This window comes from Oxyura jamaicensis, chromosome 2 (assembly GCF_011077185.1).
Source record: "Oxyura jamaicensis isolate SHBP4307 breed ruddy duck chromosome 2, BPBGC_Ojam_1.0, whole genome shotgun sequence".
Lineage (NCBI taxonomy): Eukaryota > Metazoa > Chordata > Aves > Anseriformes > Anatidae > Oxyura > Oxyura jamaicensis.
Window position 1 is genome coordinate 84991824 of NC_048894.1, and position 24810 is coordinate 85016633.

The 24810-nt window shown below is 38.6% G+C and overlaps 1 protein-coding gene across 2 annotated transcripts in view; it reads right to left on the reverse strand.

The window, feature by feature from the left end:
• ADCY2 (adenylate cyclase 2) overlaps window positions 1-24810 on the reverse strand; it is a 205666-nt gene that overhangs the window by 125250 nt on the left and 55606 nt on the right. For both annotated transcript variants that reach the window (XM_035319663.1, XM_035319664.1), the window contains exon 3: window positions 12101-12262. In XM_035319663.1, coding sequence (XP_035175554.1) covers window positions 12101-12262 — 162 coding nt within the window. The remainder of the gene's footprint in view (window positions 1-12100; window positions 12263-24810) is intronic.

Here is a 24810-nt window from a genome sequence, read left to right on the forward strand (position 1 = left end):
ATCACAGATTTTCCAATTTTCGAACTCTTGCTTTATCTCTTAGCTCCTCAACTCCCTAAGACTCATTATGTCTCATATCAAATCATCCAAATTGTTCCTAACATTAATGACAGTCTGGACACTGCTATCATCCTAGTACTGTTGCCACAGCCTAAGTAATAGGTGATATCAATTTTAAAAAGAGAATGAAATGAACTGTCAGTCATATTAGGGATGGAAACCGCATTTATTATTGTAGATCCCTTTTCAGAAGCTTTATTAGTTCAATCTGTGCCTCTGTATAAAGAAAAGTACAATGACCACTCTGCATTGACTAACACTCTGGGCTCACCTCTGCTCTTAATCCTTACATTTATTTCAATGCTCAGGAAGAGGGAAAAAGGTACACAGTCACCTGCATGGATGCTCATTTTCTCTTGAGGAACAAAGTTTTCTGCTCTGGCAGTTTGCATAAAGTAAGCCTTTCCCTCTGACACACAGCCCCTGCTCTGTGAGCTCCCACAAGGTCTACCTGTGGCATTCCCTAGCTACCAGGAAACATGTCAGTCTAGTAATTATAGAGCAGCATTTTCACACTTATTTTTTTTTTCAACTCTGATACTATTACAGTTGCTTGGAACTCATTCACTCTGCTGAGGAAAGGGGTTTTTGCTAAGTAGGATTTTTACTTTCAGTCTAACTCAACGGAAGATTAAAGTTCATTGACAAAGCCCAGGACTGTCGACACAGGTAAGTCCAGTGAGAATTCAGAACATGTTCACAAAGGAATTTGCAGAGATTGCTGTCTATTCTTCCACTGTCCCAGCAAGGCCAGCCCTGCTCATGAGCAACCTGAGGATTTGACTCAGGAATATTTTTAGCTGATGCAGCTCACTGGAAGCTGAAATGATGTAGCAAAGAGAAAATAACTGGATGGCGATGAAGAGGATGTGTGTAGCATGAATAAGAGACTATGAAGTGACACAGTCAATACCAATAACAGCAGAGAAATTATCTCTGTCCTCAGAGGTCACCAGTGCAGCAGCAATAAATTGAACCAAGGTGAGCGAGTTAACCAAAAAAAAAAAAAAACAAGAAAACATTCCATGTCTAAACTGCTGGCTAACAGAATAGAAGGTGTCTTCACTGAAGACTAAACAACAAAAACAGCAAAATTTTAGAGCAAATTGTAAGGCACACTTGATAGTGCAGGCAGAGTAGCATTATCTACCCACTAATTTTTTGGAATTCCACTTTTCTTCCTTATTACCCTTTATGGTTATGTCATCATTTTTGCACAGATAACTTTCATCTGTTTCTTCTCATCCCTCTTGTCCTTTTTGTGTATTTTTTTTTGCATTATGACAATTACTACTCCTTTAAGACTTTCAAAAAAGTTTCCTGTGCTTATTTTACTAAAGAGAAGAAAAAAGTCAAACAGAAATCCTAAAGGTTTTGACCAACCTTAGTGGATTTGATGCTATAAAGTCAATTAACATGACAAGTGGGCAGACCTAAAGAGCATGCTAGCGCAGAGGAACTCCAATGAAATACCACCACTTCATGATCCAGTTAAGCCCAGAGGACATTATCACTACAGCAACAGCTTCTTCTGGCATCACACTGGAAATACACCATCTTCTTCCTGTTTCTGTCTCACACAGAAGTTCTCTGGAGCAGGCAGGCAACCTGGGAGTGCTTCTTGTAGTCACTTTAGGCTATTCCTTCGACAAACCAAATTTTAATGATCATTCTTTCCACAGGCCAAGCAGTGTATGAACATCCAAAGTGTCTCTGAAGGAGTACATGTGTTTGCATGCAAAGGTCAGCCACAGTCAGCATCCAGAAGCCATCTGTAGAACCCCAGAAGACCTCTAGGGGAATTTGAGGTCTCACCACCTACAGACTAGAGCAAACAGGATTTCTGCACACCTCATAAGAACATTTGAGCTGTGAGGCACTCTCACACAACAAAGTGTAGCAAATAATTCTGGTAAATATGACTACTAAAGCCTGCAGTGGTAAGGATGAGTAAATGTTGCAGGGATAGAGCCCTTACTTAACTTAGACCATAAGGTGCAAACTAGTATTCAAAACAAAGATTTTCAAAAAAAAAAAAAAAAAAAAAAGGTGGATCTTAGACAATTTCTTGTATGCAAAACTTAGTTTGGACTTCTAAAAGACAACAGCATTTCTATGTTAAAGAAACCTAAATCTCACATTTTGCAATTTTACCTACTCACTTGCATGGAATTATTTCCTTCAGCTTAAAAACAGTCAGATGAACTTTTAAATATTTCTTTTTGTCTTCTAAAGTAGCAGATATTAGCAACAACTATAGAAAGAAGAGGAGCAAGCAGGATGCACAACTTATCTTTTACATACATGAAAGCCTTCCTACTTACAGGATCAGCAGAACCAACTGTTCTTGCTTAACAATCGAGGAGAAAATTTTCTCAAGGTCAGATTGGTTACGGTGTGCGAGGGTGCCTGCAGCACTAAGAATAAGCATCTGTTGGGATCACTTAGGGTGATTTAGTTCAGGTTTTTCTTGACTTGGTGAGGCTGTAATTACTGGCCACCTTTCAGTCTCTCTTAGCTATGTGTATCTATAAGTGCTTTAATCTTCTGAAGACCCACACTGTTTCGATGTCAATAATTCTAATTTTCTCTTAAAATAGCATAGAGGGTTGTGGATTAGCTGTGCTATTATATATCCAATATCCAAAGATACTGGAGTTGGCATAAGGTTCAGACATAGCTCTGCAAACTCAGCTCTGTGTTTCCAGGGACAAACCTGACTCAAAAGCAGTGGAATTGCTTTCATGCAGTCTGAATTCATAAAGCTTATGGACTTATTTACTTTAAGCCTGTGTTCTTAGGGTTTCTGAGCTGATAGACTGCTACTCACCTATGGGAAAATACTTCCTCAAAGCAACAGAGAAACCAAAATACAAGATTAAAACTGCAAATACATTCATGAACATAGCTATGTCTGTCAAACATCAAACATCAAGCTAAGTCAAACATCAGCTATAACCAATACTGTCCCACCCAGAAACCGATAGAGCTTACAAAGTCCATGTGTCTGACTCTTGCAGAAAATGTGTAGGATAAAGTCTTTAGTATACTGAGAACCTGTCTAAACTGACAGCAGAGACGTATGATTTAACATATATAACTAGTGAGAAGCTATTACTGGGACTGACATGATTTACTGAACTCATATCCATACAGAACAAACACTGATGTCATTCATTGGGTGTGCAGTAACACGAGTAACCTGAGGAGGGAAAGAACGTGCTCTGTAAGAAACAATGGAAAACTCCCTGGGAAGACCAAGAAGTACTTTAGGGTTGCAGATTATGCCCTCCAGCTGTATCTACTGGTAGACAAAACACGGCTGGAACATGGTTTTGAGCACCATTCTGAGTGTGACCATCACTGCTGTATGGCTGTCACCTTGTTCACTAGCACGGTTTTCATCTGGGACAAGAAGCATTTTCCCAGTGCCATGACATCTTAGGGGAAAGAACATATCAGGAATTATTTGGAGAAAGTTGAGACCTGGCCACCACTGTGGGAAGGAAGAAGGGGTGGGAGTTCTGGCATGTAATCATGAGCCAGGCTTGTTTTGTTGGAGCATGAACTGGTTCCACTACTTGTTTCCACAATGCCTGCCTACAACATTGGCTCATGGAGGCTGCAGTTAATTAAAAGCCAGGTAGCTCCATGGCCAGAGCTTTACTGCAACAGACTGAGGACCAAAATATCATAAAAGTAGGGTGGGGGAAGTAGGTTCTATCCAAGGATTTGCATAAGTGGGGATTTGCAGGAATGCATAGGAGGGCAAGTTGTTGGAAGGTGACTGGAAGGAGGGATCCTCCTGCCTAACCAGCAGCAGAGAATCAGGGGACTGCAGGGTATCAGAGGAAAAATAAGACCACATCCTGTTCCAGACTTCTCCAAACAAGTGGAGGACTAAACCATACAACTTCAGGAAGTCAGTCATCTGGGGAGAGCGGCATGTCAGCTGAATTCCGATTCGCGACACTCACAACAAAAGGTGTTTGTGCTCCTGATCCTTTTTACTTTATTTTGCACTAAAACTGGCTGACATCGAAGAGAAATGTATCCACATCTTGAGAGTGAAAGGCATTTTTCTACTACTGAATTCTTGAAACTAATGTATAGGGATAGATAACAACTGTATGAGTACATAAAGTGAGGAGGCATCATGTCTAGAGTGAGTATCTCAGAATTTTATGCTTCAGCTGCAGTAAGAAGTAATTCACATTAAATTGAACACAGAATACCAAGCCATAAAGGCAAAAAAGATACACAATGTCTGTGAAAATTGAAAGAAAACAGCAAACCTAACTTAATTAAAGTAATAAAAAATTCTTTACTCTAGAAAAACTATGTGGAAGGACTCTATGACAAAATTATGAATGCGTAGTATTACCTTTTCACTGGTTAAAGTTATTTACTTTAATGTCATCCTTAAAAGGATATAGCATACAACTCCTGTGCAAAAGGCATTCAGCATGGTGAGAATTCAGTTGCTGCAATAGCACTGTAATGCAAGAGAGGAAGGTACAGCTGGTACAGCACACTGCTTTCTGTTCCAGATTAGAACTACTGGAATTTCCAATCATCTATTACACTGGCTTACGTTTATGGAGCTATAACAGCCTCAGAAGTGAGTCTTCTAACACAGACATTTTATAACTTAGTTATGATACTAAAAGATTGCGAGCTTCTCGATCGAAGAAATTTATATACTGGAAAATTAAAACTGCTTTTTATTGTAACTTGTAAAATTGTAACTTTGGGGACAGGACATGTGAGCTATAGTAGTATATGAGTGATAAATAAAAATACAGATGAAATTTATTGCTGATACAAATACTAACTTAAATGAAGTGGACACAAAAGGCAATCTGACCCTTCCAGTAAAGCTTAAGAATCAATGCTAACTGGAGATATTTCCATGATTTTAAAAAAGGTATTGTATGTATTATTTATCTTCAGTACTTTGATTTCCTACACATCTCACCAGAACTGTTTTCTATGCATTTCTAATATGCTGATTCGGGGCTGCAGGTACAAGCTGCTTTTGCAAAACCACATGGCCTTCTTTGCATATGGTCTCACTTCACTATGTCATTGTGTATCTCAGCCTTTTTTACTTCTCTTTCATGTTAAGTATTGCAGGTCTCCTCTTTACATCCTTTCGGAAGATGTTCACATTCTCCTTGTTAATGCTTGAATACTATGAAAGGAAATTGCACATTCTCCTACATATCTATACTCTCCTAGGCAAGTGGGCTCTTCATAAGCATATCTAAACTGTGTCTTGAAGAAGTGAAATCCGAAGTACATCTGCAGATTGTAAAAATAAATTAAAAACTATAGCAGCTGGCATTTCAATACCTGCCTAGATTTAAGCATAGAATCAAGGGCAAAGAAACACATGCAATCATAAAAATCTGCCTACTGTATTGTCCTACACAAGGCATAGCATCCATCTCTGGAGCTGTTTTGCAGCTGCTGCACAACTTGGTGAGCCAGACCGCTGCTGGGGTGGGGAAACTGAAGGGAGAAAGCTGGGGGGATTGGGGGGACACAACAGCAGTAGCTGCTGCTCCAAGAAGTACAGCCTCCCACCTTCAGTAGCAGTCGCTGCCCTCTGCCTCTTCTGCAGCGATAGCAGCAGCTCCGTTTGTGTAATGGCAGCAAAAAGCAAGAGTTAAACCTGCATTACCTTCACAAATAGCCATTCCCCAGCTCCTGCAACAAACGGCATTCCAGATAGAATTGTCCTGTAGGATAAATTCAACCCACAGCTTTTAGCCATTCAGATTACTAACATTCCTATGTGCTTTAAGCTTTCACTGTGTAGCTTTACAGCCACAGAGGTTATATAATAATGCATGTACTTAAAGACACTGCCTTTCTTTCCATCCTTTTCTTCTAAACATGTTTTGTTGTTGTTTTTTTTATTATTATTATTATTATATTTTCTTTTATCTACATAACAACAGCATAAAACAACTTCAATTCTCTTTCTGAGCCTTCTGGTTATATAACATTTTCTTCTTTTTTAGGCAGTCAATGCTGATGCTTTGTATTTGCATTTTGCTGGCATTCCACTCATAATGTTACATAAAACATTTGTTCTAAATATCATCACCTATTAAATACGTTTGGTTAACAAATTAGTTTAAATTGGTGCTCTAAAGAAAACAGATAGGCCTCCGTGATGCACATTGATCAGAACATCTAGATGTATATTACAGATGTCATATTAGTTTCCTGTATTTGAAAATTTAGTCTACTGTCTGATACTGTCTAGTATTTTTTTCTAGGAGCTGATAAGACAGAAAAGCATTAGAGGTGCTATTAACTCTGAATAGATCGACGTAAATATTTCTAATTTAGATAAAGAATGGTTCTTTCAGAGTTTTCATGTAAGAAGACCCAGAGGAGCACAGAGGCAGGTGGGAGCCCAGATGAAGGACTCAGAGGAAGGGATGCTCTGCCCAGGCCCCACTCCCTAAGGGGGAACCCATCTTGTACGTGCGTGTCTGTGTATCCTCACTAGCGGGACCTCTACCCTGTCCAGCCAGAGAGGGGTGCAGGATGAGGCTGCTGGTGCTGTCTGGGTTTGTGTCTGCCTACTGCAGTCGGCCTCCCCACAACAATCATGGTTTGCAAGACAGGGGAAGCAGGGGCACTCTGTCACAGGTAGCGAGTTGCTGCAGAAGGTCCAGCAGTGCATAATTTAAATACGATACCACATGATGAAAGGACACCAAATCTGATGCTGCATTCAGGACACAGGAGGTCTTAACAATTACAGGCCTGTCAGCCCCACCTCAGTGGTATGCGAGACTTCTGAACAATTTTTGAAGGAAAAAACATGTAAACATGATAGTTTATACTTTAAACAGGATAAACTGCAGCAGAGTTTTGCACAATACAGTTCATATCAGACTAACCAGTTTCCCTTGAAAAGACACATGACTTTTCCAGGGAGATGACACCCAGCAGGTCTTAATTTTTAAAATTCATAAGAAACCTGACACAGTGGAAAACCACTGGTAACACTAGAAAACAGAAAAGAGACAGAAGACACAAAACACAAGCCAGAAGGATCACACTGCTGGTGGGTTTCAGGTCCAGGACTACATAAGCCACTGCGATCTCCCAGTACTGGCAGAGACAGCTACACCAGTGGGGGTTAGTTCAAGAGGGGACTCCTCCTAAAAGCTCTCTGAGGCTTGGAACACTTCATGAGCCAAGCACTAGGACCCTAATGGCAGGCTGCTGAGTAGCTAAACCTGCCACAAAAATCAATTCTCATGGCCTATTCAGGAGGAAAAAAAAGGTAGAAAAAAGGAAAATTGACTTTATTTTAAAAAAAAAAAAATCTTAGTCACTACAAACCTTGAAAACAATTATCCTGAAAGGTCGTGTATGTAGTCTTGGAATATCCCAATTCAAATGTTCTTGAAATTAACAAAATTTTCATTCAGCATTTGTTTCTGTCCTCCAGGATAGAACATTATCTTTGAATCTCTCCATGCTAAGAGAAAGGAACTGACAGCAGAAGCAAAAATCAAACAATGCTTATATAAAAATTATTATAATTTCTTTCTTTTTGCTGTATGCATTCTTGAACAGCATCCAAAACAATTTGTATATATACATATGTACATATGCATGCTGTTACAAATTGTGCCTTTAGAAGGGACCACTTCTACAATGCTGCCAGGAGCTGCCAAAAATCCAAAAACGTAAGAACACAAGTTTAAAGAAAAAAACTTGACTGACAGTTTGTAGCAATTTAGCCAAAGTTTGGGAAATATTTAGGCATAGCTAGTGAAAAAAAAAGATTACAAGAGTGACACCTTTGTTTGCTGATAGAGTAAGAACAACAATTTTTTAAAAAAGACTAAAATAAAAAAAAATCACACCCCTCATAAATAGCATAGGGAAAAAGAGAAGTGGAGCCTTCTAGTACATATAAGGATATTGGTTAGCTTATTTTTAACAAATTGAAATGACCTCAATTGATAGTATCAGCCCATTCTGAGATCAGAACGGCTGAGCAGTTAATAAAGAAGGAAACCCACAAGTATTTGATTAGAATCTGCTCTGGTTTGGGGAGAAACAGGTTATGTGTTTATCACAAGGGATGGCAGTGAAATACTTCTCATTCCAGCAATAACTGGAAGGGATGTTAAGTTGCTGAAGTCTTCTGAGCCAAATGCCTTAACGGCACAACTAGAGGTACATTCTGCAGCGGTCCTAACCACGAGGGTGCCAGCAGCAGGCAGAAACCCCACGTTACGGCTTCCCTGCATAGTAGTAGGATGTTCATGTGGAAAGGGGGGGCAGAGTCCTGGCCTAGATAGGGCTAGGATTAAAATTGTCAACAGAAAAAAACATACATTAACAGCTGTTTTTTTTGTAAGTTGAGGGTGGAACACAGGACTCTTTTTTCCTCCTCTCTGTCACAGATCCCATTGCTGTGTGTTCAGCTCTGGGGAGGCTAGCTGGGTATTTTATGGCAGAACCCATGTCTCTGTGCTGAGCACCGCAGCACACTAATCTCTTTGTGGACTGAGTCCCTGATTAGCATTTGGCACCACTGCAGCTTCTCCTGGCATGTTCCTCTAAGGCTAACATCCACGTGGCAAGGAAGATGCTGGCGAAGCACAGGAAAGGACTCAGAGAAGAGCTGAAAAAGTGATGAAAGGCTGAGCTAGTATAAAAGCAGGCAACCCGTTTATTTTACTAACAAAAAGGTTATGAGGTGAATTCAGGGTAGTTTAGAGTTATTCTCATGGGAGAAAAAGAAATTGGGTACTACTGCGTCTGCCTGTTCTAACAGATGAAGGCTAGATGAAAAGGCTAAACAAGTTCCTACCAGTAAAGAGGAACATGATTTAAACGCCAGCAGTCAACAACCATGGACAAAGTCAAGGCTTGTGGAAGATCTCCATCATGACCAATTTTTACACTAAGGATGATCCTCCCTCCCCAAAAGACATGCATAGGCCAAGCAGAAACTAGCTCATGCAACCAGCACAGAGTACTGAAGAATTATTTTCCTCAGCAGGAGCCTTTTACCCCAATACCTCTGACTGCTACTAGCATTGGATAATCAAAAGCATGCTAACCCCTTCAGCTATACTGAAGCCAATTTTGACTGTAAAACTTTACAGTTTGCAAAACAGGGTCTGCCTAAGCTCAACATAAGCACATACTGCTGAACATCAATTTTTCTCTGCTGACAGACCGAAGGTATGCTTAACTTCCAAAATGCTACGGGAAACCAACCAGAGTCACTGCAAGATGCTGAAAAATTGGAGGGGGTCAGCCAGAGGGCTACCAAATGGATTAGAAGGCAGGAGAAGTTGCTATACAAAGAAAGACTGAAAGAACTGGGTTTGTTCAGCCAAGAGAACAGAAAGCTCCAAGGAAATTAATCAGTCTTCCAATACGAAGAAAGTAGTTATAAAGGAGATGCATGCACTCTACAGAAGGATATGTCATATATACATGATATATATGCTATAATATCTGTTGTTTACCCACCAGCAGATTTGCTATACCACTTTCTGCTTCTTAAATGTATGCTACTGGTTTCCTACATGTGGGAAAAAAAAAAAAAAAAAAAATCCTGCCAGAAAGAAAATGCACAATTCATGGCTAACAGCGTTATTGATTTTTCTTTTGCTTTCCTGAGATGAACCAGTAGCCCTGAAATCATAATAATATATTTTTGTCAAATCTGAATGTAGCTCCCAAACCATGGATTTACTCAACTTAACTCTGAATGAGTGTTTTAAACTTTCAAAACTCAGTCTACTGCTATTTCCTCGTCTCTGGGCTTTAGTGACTGTGCTCTGAGAAAGAACTTCATTTCAGGCCTCACAAAATTCTTTTTTTCTCAAAAAACAAACAAACAAACAAAAAAAAAAAACCAGCATGACCCTTTTAAATAACCATACCCCATTTCTGCTTTTTAGAAATTACACACACTTATCCTATACGAACCTGAGGTGTTACATAGACAAATATGTTATTTTCCTTTTTAATATAATCACTATCACTAATGCAATACTTTATTTGTGGTCCAGATTTCAAACACAAAGTACTCAAAACAAACATTTTTTCTGCTTACACTCCAAAGTATAAACAACAGTAATCTGAAAGAGTCGAGAGGGCACAATGAGCTGCGGTGCAGCACTCTGTCCCTTCCACACATCTGTGAGAACGCGGTGTGCTCAGTACCTTCAGTAACTGCCAAACCATTCAGAACATTTCATGCGTTTTGCAAAGAGGGAATAGAAAATTAATAACATTCTGTAAATTAAATATTCCTAACAAATTTACAAACCACTCAAAGACTTCCACTCTTTCCAAATGAAACTGGAAGTTGCAGAAGGGATAAAAGACATTAATTGCACAACAGAGCCCATAATTTACTTCTTTTGATTCCAGAGACATACTGCATCTAAAAAGTAACATCTTTTGAAAGTCCTGTTTCAGTTGTACCAAATTTTAATGGGCTATAAAGATAGGCAGGAAAAATAAAGAAATGTTGCCAAGAGCAACTCCAAACCAAAACATTTTAGGGAAGAAGCAGCCAACTTATTAATACATTTCTATGCCCTAAAGAAAGCCCATAGGTCAACATGAAATAACATCCTCCTTGATTTATTCCACTACAATTATCAATAACATATTACTGAATTATTAAAATACTATATTGTCTGCAGATGACCATGGTCCTTGCTTAACATACAGCACAATTCAGCAGCCTCAGCAGCAAGCACACAACTAACCCAAATAAGGAGAAGAAAAGCAAAACCACATATCTCACCATTTGAAAAATTCTACGGAAAACTACATCTTAGAACATCTATTGTTTTTCAGACTTCAGTTTGAATACTCCAGATAACACAGGTCTGCAGCTATGTCTGGAAATAAAATGCATTTCCCCAAATAACTTACAAAGAACAACTTTTGTAAAATCACTGCAGTTTTGAAGTCATACTCTGAGACACAGCGTTTTCTGAATAAGGCTGAAGTAACTTGAATGGTTTTCTTGTCCTACTGATATGTTTATAAAAATGCATTTACTTCTAAGCTTCAGTGCCATTTTGATGCAAACGTTAAAAGAATTCCATTTCCCTAAAATGACACAAAGATAGAAAAGGGCATGTATATGCTTTTCAAAATGAAATCTATTTTTTTCCTTAAAATAGAGATTTCTAACAATGACAGCTAGGGTCACCACAGTACCACAATAAAAACTGTTGTACTTCACCATTTGAAAGGTCTTCTGCAGAACAGGGAGGAAAAAAACAACTACTATTAGGATTTTTTAAAAACAATATTTGTCTGTGGCATGTCCTGTAGTACAAGTATCAGAGTTTAGTTACAAGTCAAAACCCAACTGCGAACACCAGTGCATTCTCTAAATGTCATGACGTCTGCAGCCAGCCTGTCCTCTTCAATCAGTGGGCCCAGACAGGATGAGGCTGTAAAATTCCTATAAAAGGCTGAGAATTACAAGAGGAGGACAAGTCCTACATCAGACTTCAATAGGACAATCTCTTTCCAACAAATCTGTAACCCAGCTGACCATGGGGTACTCAAAGCATTTTTGATGCTCAATGCATTTTTGAGTAAAAGATAACACTGCTACCTGGAAAAATCCTTTGCCTTAGAAGTTAGTCTTTGAAGAGGTGAGGAGAGCAGTAAGGTGTGAGCAAACACACATAGAGCATATATACATTGCTGAGTGGCAATGCACCTACTAGAAAATGGTTGCATCACATAATTTTTTGATCAATGTTAATTTTAACGCTGATAAGCACTGTATGGCTGTAGATTCTATCAATTAAGGTGGGTTTCAGCAAGACTTTACATTACTGACACCCTCGTGATTAGAAAATGAGTAATTGTGAATTAGTCTGCGGCAATTCAGAAATTAAGAGAGACATAAATTTATATGGCCAAGCCCTAGTTGAGACACTTGTGGTCTCGTTTACCAGGGTATTCAGAGTGCAGTTAATCATTAATTCCACAAAGCACTTACCTGCCAAACCAAGTGTTCCTTTATAACAGCTGTACCCGATAGACAGACGCTCAGCACAATCGTATGAGACGCAGAGGTCAAGACGCTGGCAACTATAGCGTCCCTCATGTTGAAGGGCAGCATGGTATACACCACGAAAATAATGAACAAGAAAAATGATACCTGCGCAAGACAGCAAGACAAAAAAGAAGCATGTCAAATTCACTCTGGAATAATATTTAAAAAGTAGCATTTCATTTTGAACTGTCTTCAGCATAAAGTTACATACCTTTTTTTTTTTTTCTTATAGGAAAATTACTGTTAACCACTGCAGGAAATTGATTTAAGAAGAATTAATTTAAGAAAGTACTGGAAAAATTGCATTATATTTAATTTAAGAAGTGCAGTTTCAAGATACCACTTTATGGTTCAAGAACTTCATAGTACTCCAATTTATTTAACATTTCAAATTTAACTTTAAATTTATCTTTTCAAAGTTTGATTTTATTAACCACCTGTTTACTGTTAGAGTGTAGGTCTCCTGCGACTACTGGTTTCTGATTGTAAGCTGCCTTACAAAACAAGTAATTTGCCAAATCACTCCACTCCAGGGTCTAAGGAATTGCAATGCAGAGAGACTTCATTCATCTTGATGCACATGAAATTTATGAAATTTACAATTTCATAAAATGATAGATTATACAGAAAGCCAAAATTAAGACAAGCATTTTGGTTTAACAAGATTATACGTCATGTGCATCAACACGATGTACATCAAATTCAATGAAAACACAACATTTATTTGGACATGAAAAAGTAACTTCAGACAATCACAGCCCATAAGCAGAATTTACGGTTAGCTTCTTAGAAGAAGATGCTGGTATCCACACTAACTGTGGGGAACAAACTCTCCAAATGCACAACCCAAACTGTATCAAGAAAAGGTATTCCTTCGTTACATATACAAGCGATTATGTATTTGATGGTAAGTATAAATTCCAATGTCCACCACATATTGAGAAAGCATAAGTGGATTTGGGAGACAGATTTTGCATACCATAGTAGACAGTTTTGGAAATGTGTCATCCAGACTATCAGCTGATAGCTCAAGGAAACAGAAGCATTTGACATCTCTTCAGTTTCAGTCCTCCTTAAACCTTTAACTGTGATCAGATACTAATGAAATTAACAGCAAAGAAAAGAACCTAAAAACTAGGTCTGGGTAAGAAGAAGATTATGTAAGTATGATGTTTTCAAATTATCCTGGCCTGGTAAAAATCAGCTGGGATACTGAGAGAGCTAACTGATAATCTGAAAACTTGGGAAACATGCAGAAAGTTCTGGCAGGCTGGAAGAAGGAAGCACGGAATATGCCTTTGAAAGGCTGAGAAAAAGAAAAGCTAAGGAGTTAACAACTGGTCAGTTTAGCTTCAGTTCCTGGAGCAGTAACCGACCAAATAATAAAACAATTCACAAGCACGTGTACTGAAAGTTAAGACAAATGTAAGTAATAGCAAACGTGATTTTTCTGAAAACAAATCATGTTAAAGGCAATCTCATTTTCTTCTATGTCAGAAAAACAGGCATCAGGGGAGGGGAAGAGGCTGAATGAGTTAGGTGTAAGAATGGAAGTGAAAGGTCCTGTAATATAAGACATAAAATGGCTGGATACCAGAGGCAAAATACCTTACAGGCACATAAGACCAGCTGCCTCAGACATGTTTCCTGTTAAAAAAAAAGAAAAAAAAAAAAAAAAAAGTTTGAAGAAGAATCCTAGTCCTGGGAGATGGATTTGGATTTCAAATGCCTCCAAGTCCCAGAGACTTTTCATGGAAACAAGGTTGCATTGTTTCCAAGTTTAGCTTTCTAGTCGACTTGGGGGCAGAAATCATTTACATATTTGTGAGAACTTTGTGATTAGGAAATTAAAAAATATCCTTCTCTAACTGGATTGCTTCCAAAAAGCAGGGCTTGCATATTTTATGTACTTGAATATGGCTTGGTTGTATTGCCAGACTAAACAATGCATCTGACTTGTGAGGTATGCTAGGTATAAAGTAAAACTCATTAGTAGATTTAAGGTATAATATGATGCTGTTGTTTTTCAATTTCAACATAAAACAGACTGCTAAGCACAGGAAAATATTTTGGTATATTGCAATATTTCTAGTGGTATTCAGCTCGGTACCTAGAATAACACTGCATCAGCCACACATTTGTAATACTGCTACCAACAACTACCCTTTCTGTAAGGTACTCCACTACTTTCTTTGGTTAAAATAAATTGAGAATTTTAACCTTCCACAAATATGAATAGGGAGACTTTTTAGAAGTTTCAACCCCAGTTGACACTATGCATTCAGACCGCAAATTCTCAGTTACTCAGCATCAAACAGGCTTAGCTGGACTGGAACCAGGATAAAAAACTCTTGACAACAAATTGGTCTGTCAATTCTTATATTTGCATAGAGATAAACACCAGATGCTTAATGTGCATCAGAAGGCAACCAGTGCACAATCTTGAAATCAGGGTATGAAAATGCTGTGGCAGAGCAGAAGAGGTACCTGCCATCTTTGGCTTGCTAAGACACTCTGAAATGCACATGGGAATGGCTCTTGTTGATAGTTCTTGACTCTTGGTGACCCATTCTCTCTATTTTCCAGTAATGGTTTAATGACCCAAGGAGCTGAGAGCTCCATTTATCACTAAGGCTCCTTTTTGATTTCACTGTGGCTCAAAAATGTTCTCCCTGGGTACCCTGAAATATAATGCTTCTTTAAAGCAGACATAAGTAGTACATAAAGCTTGAGAACACTCCACGTATTTCTAAAGTCACTATATTTCAGCTTGATACTTCAGGGTGTGATACTCAAAGGCTTCTATGTAGGGTGGTTCTTCAGGTAGAAAGAGGCAGGCTTTCTGGACTGAGTCATCATCTGCAGAATGCACAGAAGCCTTTGAATTTTTTCATGATCTTTTTGCAAGAAGTTTCAGAAAAATTGCTGTTATAAACATTAAAACACAGCAATGCCAAGCACTGAAGGACCTGACTATTCCACTGCAAGAGTTAGAATAGAGTAGAGTAGAGTAGAGTAGAGTAGAGTAGAGTAGAGTAGAGTAGAGTAGAACAGAACAGAACAGAACAGAACAGAACAGAACAGTACAGGACAGAACAGGATAGGACAGGACAGGACAGGATTCAATTGGAAGGGACCTTCAAAGATCAAGTCCAACTGCCTGACTACTTCACGGCCAACCAAAAGCTAAAGCACAGTTGCCAAAGTGTGTCACTGCATGTGTACATTTGGTGTGCGTATCCATCAGTAAAAACAGTATTAATTTACAGTGCACTGTTTTTGACGCTGTTAAAAGCAGGCTGTTCCAACAAAGCAAGCCATAACCACAAAACCTGCCGCTGTTCTGAAACTGTGTTGGAAGCAATCATTGATGTGAGTCATCACTACCACTGCCTAGTCGAAACATGCCTTTTGTCCTGATCTGAACTTGGACTGCTTTAGGAATTGGATTCTCAGACTTTTCTGAAGAGCTTGTCATTTTCCACACCTTGGAGATGAGTATCCTTGAGTGAACCTGAGGCATTGATGCTATGCATCAGGGCATATAGTATATGTATATATATATTATATATATATGTATACATATGTATATATATATATGTACATATACTATAGTATAGTATATGCCCTTTTGGTTAACACTGGTGTAACATCTTACAGAGAAGCAGGTTGCTATCCTGCTTTGACTGAGGGATATCCAGGGCTTTTGCCCATCGTTCTTGACTGTTGGATTTTATCCGGATTTTATCTGAATCATACTGGTGACTGTGACCTGGGAGAACTGGTATGAAGTAGATAACACTTGGTGGTTCACAGACATGACTGTTGGAAAAGTCACTGTTTTGGACTGTGACAGCACCTGCTGCAGAGGATTTGGAGCCTGTGGAACAAGCCCATTCTCAGAAACCTTGTCTCCCTGCTGTTGTCAGTTTCTTTGCTGAGTGGCGTAGCCTTAGCTCTGAGGGGTATCTGGAGAAGAAAGTTTAACATTTTTCACACTTTAAACTGTCCTTCCTTGCAAATATGGTGCCTCAGGGGATGTTGCCTTTATTACTGAGAACTGTATAACAAAGATACTAATCATTCATTTTATACAAATTATGTTCCAACAATGACTCACAATTTCCCCAGCTAGTCAGCCCTTATAAGACTGTGTTAAAGAGTTAATCATAACTGGCTTGGTGTATGCAAAAATCACTCAATGTTATTCTGACCAGAATTTCCCCCTGGGGAGTATGACATCTGGACACTGAAGCAGGCATGTAAATCTAAATGTGCTGTTTCAGTATGAACCTAGAGGAAATCACTGCTCTGGACGCACAGCAGTAATGACACAATAGTTCATGAAATATCTGTAGTTCTTCAGGACAGCTTCTTGCACACAAGTGTAATGACAGCAAAACCCTCAGGAAAATAGAGGTCACTTCTGAATGTAAATCTAAGGAAGATCCTGTTCCCATAATTAAACAGACTACAAACATTCACATTAAGTGGGCCAACCCATTATACAATTGCTTTCAGAGGTTTTTCAATATCATCTTCCTCCTTAATTGTTTAAAGGGAGTATTAATAGATAATTAAAGATTATTTTTTTCCCTTGGAAAGAAAGACACTTGAATTATGTCTATTGATTTCAAAGGTTGTCTGTATACATCATAGCACAAAATACGCTACACTAGATTTTTTATAAAAACATAACTGTGTTTCATGGTATAATTGGAAGATCCTACTAATCTTACAAAATTTTTACAAATGCTATATTTATGATTTAATACAATGCATGCATTAAGGTGTCAGAAAGGTATTTATACAAGCTATAAACTGTATGTTAAAACTGTAGGCAGAGTAACTGATGCAAATACATACAGGTCTTTGCCACTCTACATGTTCTGAATTCCAGAAGTCAAACCTGCTGACTCAGACTTTTAAAAGCCAGGCAATGTGCAAAAAACTAAATATGCTCCCCATATAAAACAAAAATTTCACTGAGTGCTAAAATCACCTTCCGTTCTGAACCACCTTTGAAAAGTCTTCAATTATGAAAGTATAGGATAAGGAAAAGTTGGTCCTGTTGTTTACCAAATCCTGCAATACTGGGACAAAAGGGCATTCAACAAAACTAGTAGAAGTTTGATTTAAAACTGGTGAAAAGTAAGTACATCTTTATGTAGCAGATTGTGAACTTTTTGAACTTACCACCACAGGAGGTCATCGTGTACCAGCAGGTTCAAAAAGAGATTAAACAAATTCCTGGACAACTTGTACATAAACCAGTAATAAAAAGACCGGGCAGGGATGTACCCTCTGACATTTCTAGGACCACTTGGGATGCTGGGGAAGTACAAAGGGAACAGACCACAGGAAGTGATCCAGCTTTGTACTGTCTTTTAATAGCAGCTCCTCTTGCCATTCTTACAGACAGAATATGGTGGTAGATGGACCATGACTCTGACCCTGCAGGAAGTTTCCTCTGTCCTTATGCTTAGACTTTAATGCACTTTATTTAAGAGAGAGAGAAAGAGAGTGAGAATAAAAAGAAGCACTTATGACACAGTACCTTCCCTGGCTTTAAAATAAAGCAGGGTTATTCAGAACAAGAACTGAAAGTCCAACTAGACTATGAACGGAAAGCATTGTAGAATGATTTACTAGATAGAAGGGAGTTGTGAGAGGAAAGTTCAATTTTCAGCAACGCCAAGATGTAATACACAAAAAGATAAGTTTTAGTCTATATAAAAACAATGGTTTTTGAGTGTCGGGTACATCATAAATCTCAAGAATAAAAAACAAGAAGGAAAGATTTTGCTGTGATTTACTTAACAAAATTATGTCCACAATAAACTCTTACTACAGTCACTTTTACTAAACATGAATTTTTATTTCCTAATGATTATCGTAGTAGGTAGTAAACAACCCTGTAAATCATCCCTTGTTCTTGATCACAGGGAGCTTTCAAACTAATAATCCCTTTCTTTTGTGTGGAAGTCTGGGTTTAAATGGCATCAGGAAACAAATATTCATTACAGCCTCTGCCAAAAAATTAACCACAACCATTAGCAAAATAGGGTAGAATAAAAACAAGTTTACTGAAGGAAAGCGGGTACTTGAAATTAAAATGACTGCACAATAAGGGTCCTATAAATGTGCTGCTAAAGTCACAGATTAATATGACAAGATGAAAGATTCCAGAAAAGGAAAGAAACTTCATATTTGAAATAATCAAAGTATAATATGATTGCCTACAGTCTGCTGTTTGATTGCTTTCCATGCCTCAGAATCTTTTCTTTCATTGAATGGGATCAGCAAAAGGGTCACAGCATCTGGAAGGAGTGACCCAAGGACAATTAGCAGTGACCCAGTGATCCATACCAATTTTTGGTCCTTCCTGCTACAGAAATAAGGGACTGAGCTAACATTATCTCCACCAGCCCTGAGATTATCCCTGAGCACACAGCCAGGAAAGGAAGACTTTGGTTGACTCTGTAACTCACTTTTATCATTCTCTTCCTCATTTTATTTCTCCTCTTTCTGCTGCATCTCACTGGCCTTGTTTCAAGCATAGTAGAGTCTAATGAGTCAAGAAGACAGATTTATCCTTTTACAACACTGACAGGTTTCTGCAAGGAGAAAGGCAATTTCACAAAACACTATGTAGTCCAACAACAGCATGTGTTTGCAGTGATTTGAGTCTCTACCTGGACCAAAAGCAATAAACTACAACTTTTTTTTTTCAGTGATGAGACTAGTGAAAAGCACCAGAGAGAGAGAATACATCCTTCCTCTTTGTTATGCTTCCCTTTTTTGTTTTGCCCACACTTATTAAGAACAGAAACCTACAGCAGCATTAATTTGTGATTATCACAACCAACATTTTCTCTAAAGGGACAGTTGATACAGTCTCTAATGTTACCTAAATAATTTTTCATAAAATGTCTTTTTTTTTTTTTTCCTACAACCAGTAGGAAAGAGATTTGAAGATGTAGTTAAAACCAAAATCCTGTCTTCCCATGCCACAGGAAAATTAAAAACAGACTTCTTTAAACTCTGGCTAAACCCATGCGGCATCCCCATCTGAAGAATAACAGAACCATCGGCAGGTTTGTGTTGGAAGGGACCTTAAAGATCATCCAGTTCCAACCCCCTGCCATGAAATGCTACAGAACAGCACAGAATTCCAAAGTGATCTAAAATTAATGCATTTTTTAAAGTGGAAAATCAGAAGAGATCCAAACGATAATATAGTATATGGAAACAGACTGAAGTCCAAAGCATTAAAAAATAATTTCACTCAGACTATTAGGGAGCTAATTTTATAACACTTAGGCACCTGTAACTCAAATTTAAAAGGAGTCTAATGAGAACATAAATGAGGTAGGGCAGTGAAAGGTCCTATTAAATACATATTCTAAATCAGAATTCCATTACTGCAATAAACTACAGAGGTCCATCAGGATAAGAAACATTTTTGTGTTTCAAAATCTGAAACCTATTTTCTTAAGCATTCACAATTGCCCATGTTGGAGACAATCCCCCAGATTAGATTGCCTTTTGGTCTTTCTGTTTTCCTAAAGAATGTGTACAGAGGTTGCCTGCTTACAATACCAGCACCAAAAAATACCTGCCAGTGTTATTAGTTCCATAATAAATTAATTCACAATAGTATTTTATTATCTGCACAACCGTGTAGTTCCTTGCTCTATACAAGTTCATACTGAAACTAGAGTTTTCAATTATTGTGCCTCTGCATCAGTTATTTGCTATGCTTAAAGTTACAAAGCAGATTTTCACTGCAGTGTCCATAACATTGTTATTCGATTATCATTTTTTGCTATGTTCCCATTCCAGTCCTGTTCTTCTGACAAAAATGTTTAATTCTAGTTCCCATTAATTAAATTACTAATTTTGTTTTTAGATTTTGTTAGCTATAACAAAACTATGTGAGATCCAAAAATTGTAACTATCAAAAACTGGTAGAAAACCATTTATCAAAAAATATAGTAAATTCTGAAGGCTGGACAATGCCAGACAAATTCAAAGTGAGAAACTATAGGTACAGATTAAAAACAAATGAAACTAACCATGGGACCATAAACAGTGCTGCAGTAGTATTCCCATCACTGGGAATTCAATACTTTTTCTAAAATGCTTCAAAGCTTCTATTGCAGCTATTAGAGTTGCAATAGAAATTAACGCAAGCAAGTGTAAGTTGCACTACGGGTCAAACAAAATTACCAGGTATAGTACCTGAATAAAACCTAGAAATAAATGTATGCATTCGAAATACAGAATCAAAGAAATTAGGAAGGCTGAGAAGAGTGAATAAAATTAATAAAAAAAAACTATAAACAAATCTATTAAATAGCATTTCTGAAGTAAAAATTCTTGGAATATTCTGTGGAAGTGGGGAGAAGACAGAGCTATAGAATCTAGGAGTGTTTCTCAGTACAGGAACTCTAGTGGAACAACACTTACGAGAGCACTTGAGCTACTCACTTCATCTGTGAGCACAGCACCACGTCAGGAAGTGGCTTTAAGAGGGAGCCTTCATCCTACAGCTGAGTAAGAGCTCGGCAGAACTGTCGTCCCAGGCGCCTGTTAAAATTCATCCTTGCTGCAGCCAGAACAACAGGATGAACGTGCTCACAACCACCTCTCTGGACAACCTGTGCCAGTGCTTGACCATCACATCACCAGTAAAAAAGTGTTTTCCAGCATTCAGATGGAATTGCGTGTTTTAATTTGTGCCTGTTACATCCTGTCCTGTCATCAGGCACTACTGAAGACAGCGTGGCTCCCTCTTCTTCATCACCATCAGGTGTTTAGACACACTGATAACATCTCCCCTGAGACATCTCCCTGTGATAACATCTCTTCCCCAAGCTGAGCAGTCCCCACTCTCTCACCCTCTACTCATATGAAAGATGCTCCAGATGCTTAAATGTTCTTGTGGCTCGTTACCGGACTCGCTCCAAGTAAGTTCACATTTTTCTTGTACCAGGTCAGGACACAACCCTGCAGATTTGGCCTAACTGGTGCTGAATAGTGGGGAAGGATCACCTCCCTCAAACTACTGGCAGTGTTCGTCCTAATGGGCCCCAGGACATGACCATGACCATGGTCAGGCCCAGTGATGCACAATCCAACCTGCTAAGGAGGTCTGCACCCTGACAGATACGTGCCATTGCCATACTTACCCCCAGGAATTTCACAGCCATCAAAGCAGCCTTGACAACACACCGAGCAGCCCTGGAAGTCCTCCGTGCTTAGCAGCGAACCCACCAAGATCAAGGCTTGAAAGCGAGTAAGTAAAAAGAGGGTCATGGTGAGCAGCAAAATGTGCGGCAGCTCAGTGAGCAATTGCAGCACCGCATGCTGAGGTGCACAAGATGTTTCAGAGAGTGGAACGTGCCCCCTAACTTCCCAGGGAAGAAGGGCACATCTCTTCCTGACCTTATCTACTATCAGGCAGGAGCATGCAGATGAGAACGAGGAGCACTCGCTCCCTCTAGAGAGCAGGAGTCCTCCTTTCCTTGTGCCACACAAGGGACCAACGGGTGGTCAGCGAAGGGCAGCACCCTCAGTGAGCTGACATTGTCTGCGGTGGCTGTCTTAATGGGGGGAAAGAACCAGAAGAGTGAAAAAGGGGCATGCCTGGGGTACATCTGTTAGAAAAAAATAGAATAGTAAAGAACCTGAACAAATGAAGTTTGTATTTCCTTTGTGCAAATCAGCAGTGCACAGATCAATAGCATTCTTTAACAGAAGACAGAAACTGCTGCAAAGGAAAGGCATGGCAAATGGAAATGGCTGACCAGTACGACCCCACTTAGGTAAAACTGATAACTAGCTGTTTTTTTTGCAAACTGTGTTTTTTCCCTAAGCATATATTTTTGGGCAAACCACTGAAGAAACACAAGAAAGTGCCAAGCAAAAGAACTGCTCAGTGACTGCCATGAAATACTGTGACTGTGTACAGAATCACAATAGCATAATGTTAAAAGAAAGGAAGGAAACAGATTTCTTCTTTAGGAAAGCTGCCAAAATAGGACATAACACCTCCTTGGAAAAATTTGTTAATCGTAGAAACAAAAGACCTAGAAGTGTGTGATGTCAGAAAAACTACCAGGGCAAACACTTCCAGAACCTCAATAGCACTATTTTTCCTTTGCTCTTATTCAGTTGCTCTCATGCTGTTATGCCTACTGCCCTGCACATGCAAATCCAGGGTAGCTCTGGTGGGTTCTCATGGGAAAGGATTACCACTAGCATATCACCTCTTTTTTTCTCCCCTTTTCTTTCTCTTCGACTGTGTTTTTTGATGAACATTAGGGAACCCAGTAATACGCTTGCAGAGTGCTTAACAGCCAAGCACCATGCAGCACCTGCCCTTGATAAAATCATGGTTCAGTTATCACTAACAGCATTATGTGCAGGAATAACCAGCCACGAGTTTGAGCAGGTCCCAAAGAAAACCATATAGTCTCTATGTGACAGTTATTACAGGGAGAACCACCTCTAGCACTAGAGAGGACACATAGGGCAGGATGCTTCTGATGCTTCTTCTCCCAGCTGAATGCCGGGGAGAGTTTGTCCTTTTATTTTTCTCTTCCTGTGCTATTTTATTTCTGTTTCTCCCCAAAACCAGAAAACTTTCACTGCTACAGCCAATGCACAACATCAGCTACAGACCCTGACCATATCGTGCATGTGAACTTCCTGCAACATCCTGTATGCAATGCTGTCTTTCCCCACAACTTCTGAAAACCACCAAATGATTTCCATCTTGAGAAAGTGGTCAGGTTTCCAAAGCCATGAGACTACAAGTTTTACATGAACCCTGTGAAGCAACGGTGCTAGCAACCTGGATGCTTCTTCCTGATGAAGAGAACTACTGAGGTTGTGGAAGAGGCAATCCGGGCTTCCTTTCCCCCTTTACTACAGACAAGCTAGACAGTGCAAAAGACAGACAGAGATGAGAAATAAATAATTCAACATTAATGTATGAATGGACACGTGCCAAACCTAGTAAAAGCAAACACAGCACAACAAAACAAAACAAAACAATCTCTATTCTGTGTTTGACACATAAAATCACGTGCATTTTATTTCAAACATTGCCACATACACAACAGAAAAGGAAAAGGTACACAGACATTTGTTTCCCACTCTTCCTTCTGCTCCATTTTTGAAACAGCCTCTTTTAAGAACATTGATCTCTACTAGGCTCACAGATACAGATCAGAGCAGTTTGTTCTTTGATAGGAATTTAATTGCAATTGTAATAAAAATCAAGTGAAAGATACAAATAAAATAAATCATGGTAATTTATAGAAATGGGACCTGTTTTGTTAACATGTATAAGCCTTCATTTGAGAAGAAGGTTTGTCAGAGTTTTGACCCTTTATTACAAAAAGACTGAAAGATGAAAGAAGATTAAACTGGAGAAAAGTTACATGGAAGTTACATTAAGGCTTATATTTAACCTGACAGTCAAGCAGATTCACCATTAGCACACTCATTCTAAGTATTAACTAATATTACTTCAATATAGCAGCCATATTTAAAATGGATTTATAAAAAATTTAAAGCAATTTTGCAACAGACAGCACCGTTGGAGAATATCGTTGGGCTAGGTGATCTAAACTATTGTAATAATTCTGAATTTAAATGCAGATTCCTTCAAATTCTAAATATTGTAATTGTTTTTATGAATTATTAATTGATTTAATTAATAATGTAGGCCCTGACACTAACTGATTCGTGATCTGATTTCATGTGTAACTCTTGACTGTGGCTATCTTCTATTTGCAAAGAGATTCATTATGTAGCTGTAGGATTATTTAAATATGGTAGACTAAATTAATTCCAGCAGGATGAATATAGAGAAAAAATATTTTGATCCCTTTTAACAAGTACGGAGTTTCATGTATATCAGTGTTGCAAATGTTAAAATTAGTCAACAACTAATTTACATTTTATCTTACATAAGGCTCTGGACATCACTTGTTGAAAGGATATTTTTTCAACAAGTTTCAACTTGTTGAAAAGGTATTTTTTTCACACCTTTCTTTTCACTCCTTTCACATCACAAAGTTTTGTCCTCAAAAATTTCCAGCAGAACAATTTGTATGGAAGTTTGGATTTCCCAAAGGGAACAGCAACACTCTCGAGATTCCAGAAATCTGGTCAGAATTTTTCTGTAAAGTTTCCCAGAATCAGAACAGTACTTTTTCCCACTGAAATGTGTCTATGCAGTATACCATGTACATCACAGGAAAAATTATCTGAATTAAACAATAAAATGCTTGGTGTCACAGTTTGTTTCTCCACTTAATAGAATCACAGAGTACTTTAGGTTGGAAGGGACCTCTGGAGGTCATCCAATCCAGCCTCCTGTCTGGTTTCAAAGATAGATAAACTTCATATAATGAGCACAGATTTTGAATTAATGTGTTGTTTACCAAAACTGTATGTATTCTTGCACAGCGAAAGAGATAATTAAAAGAAAACCTTTAAACAGGGAAATGTAACAGTGAAAAGTTGAACTGTTCCTTTCCTTTTTTTCTTACAGTAAGAAATAACATTTATATCATCGATCATGATGGTCAGTTTTGCAGGTGAACAAAACAAGGTAATTCCTCCAGAAGGAGAGG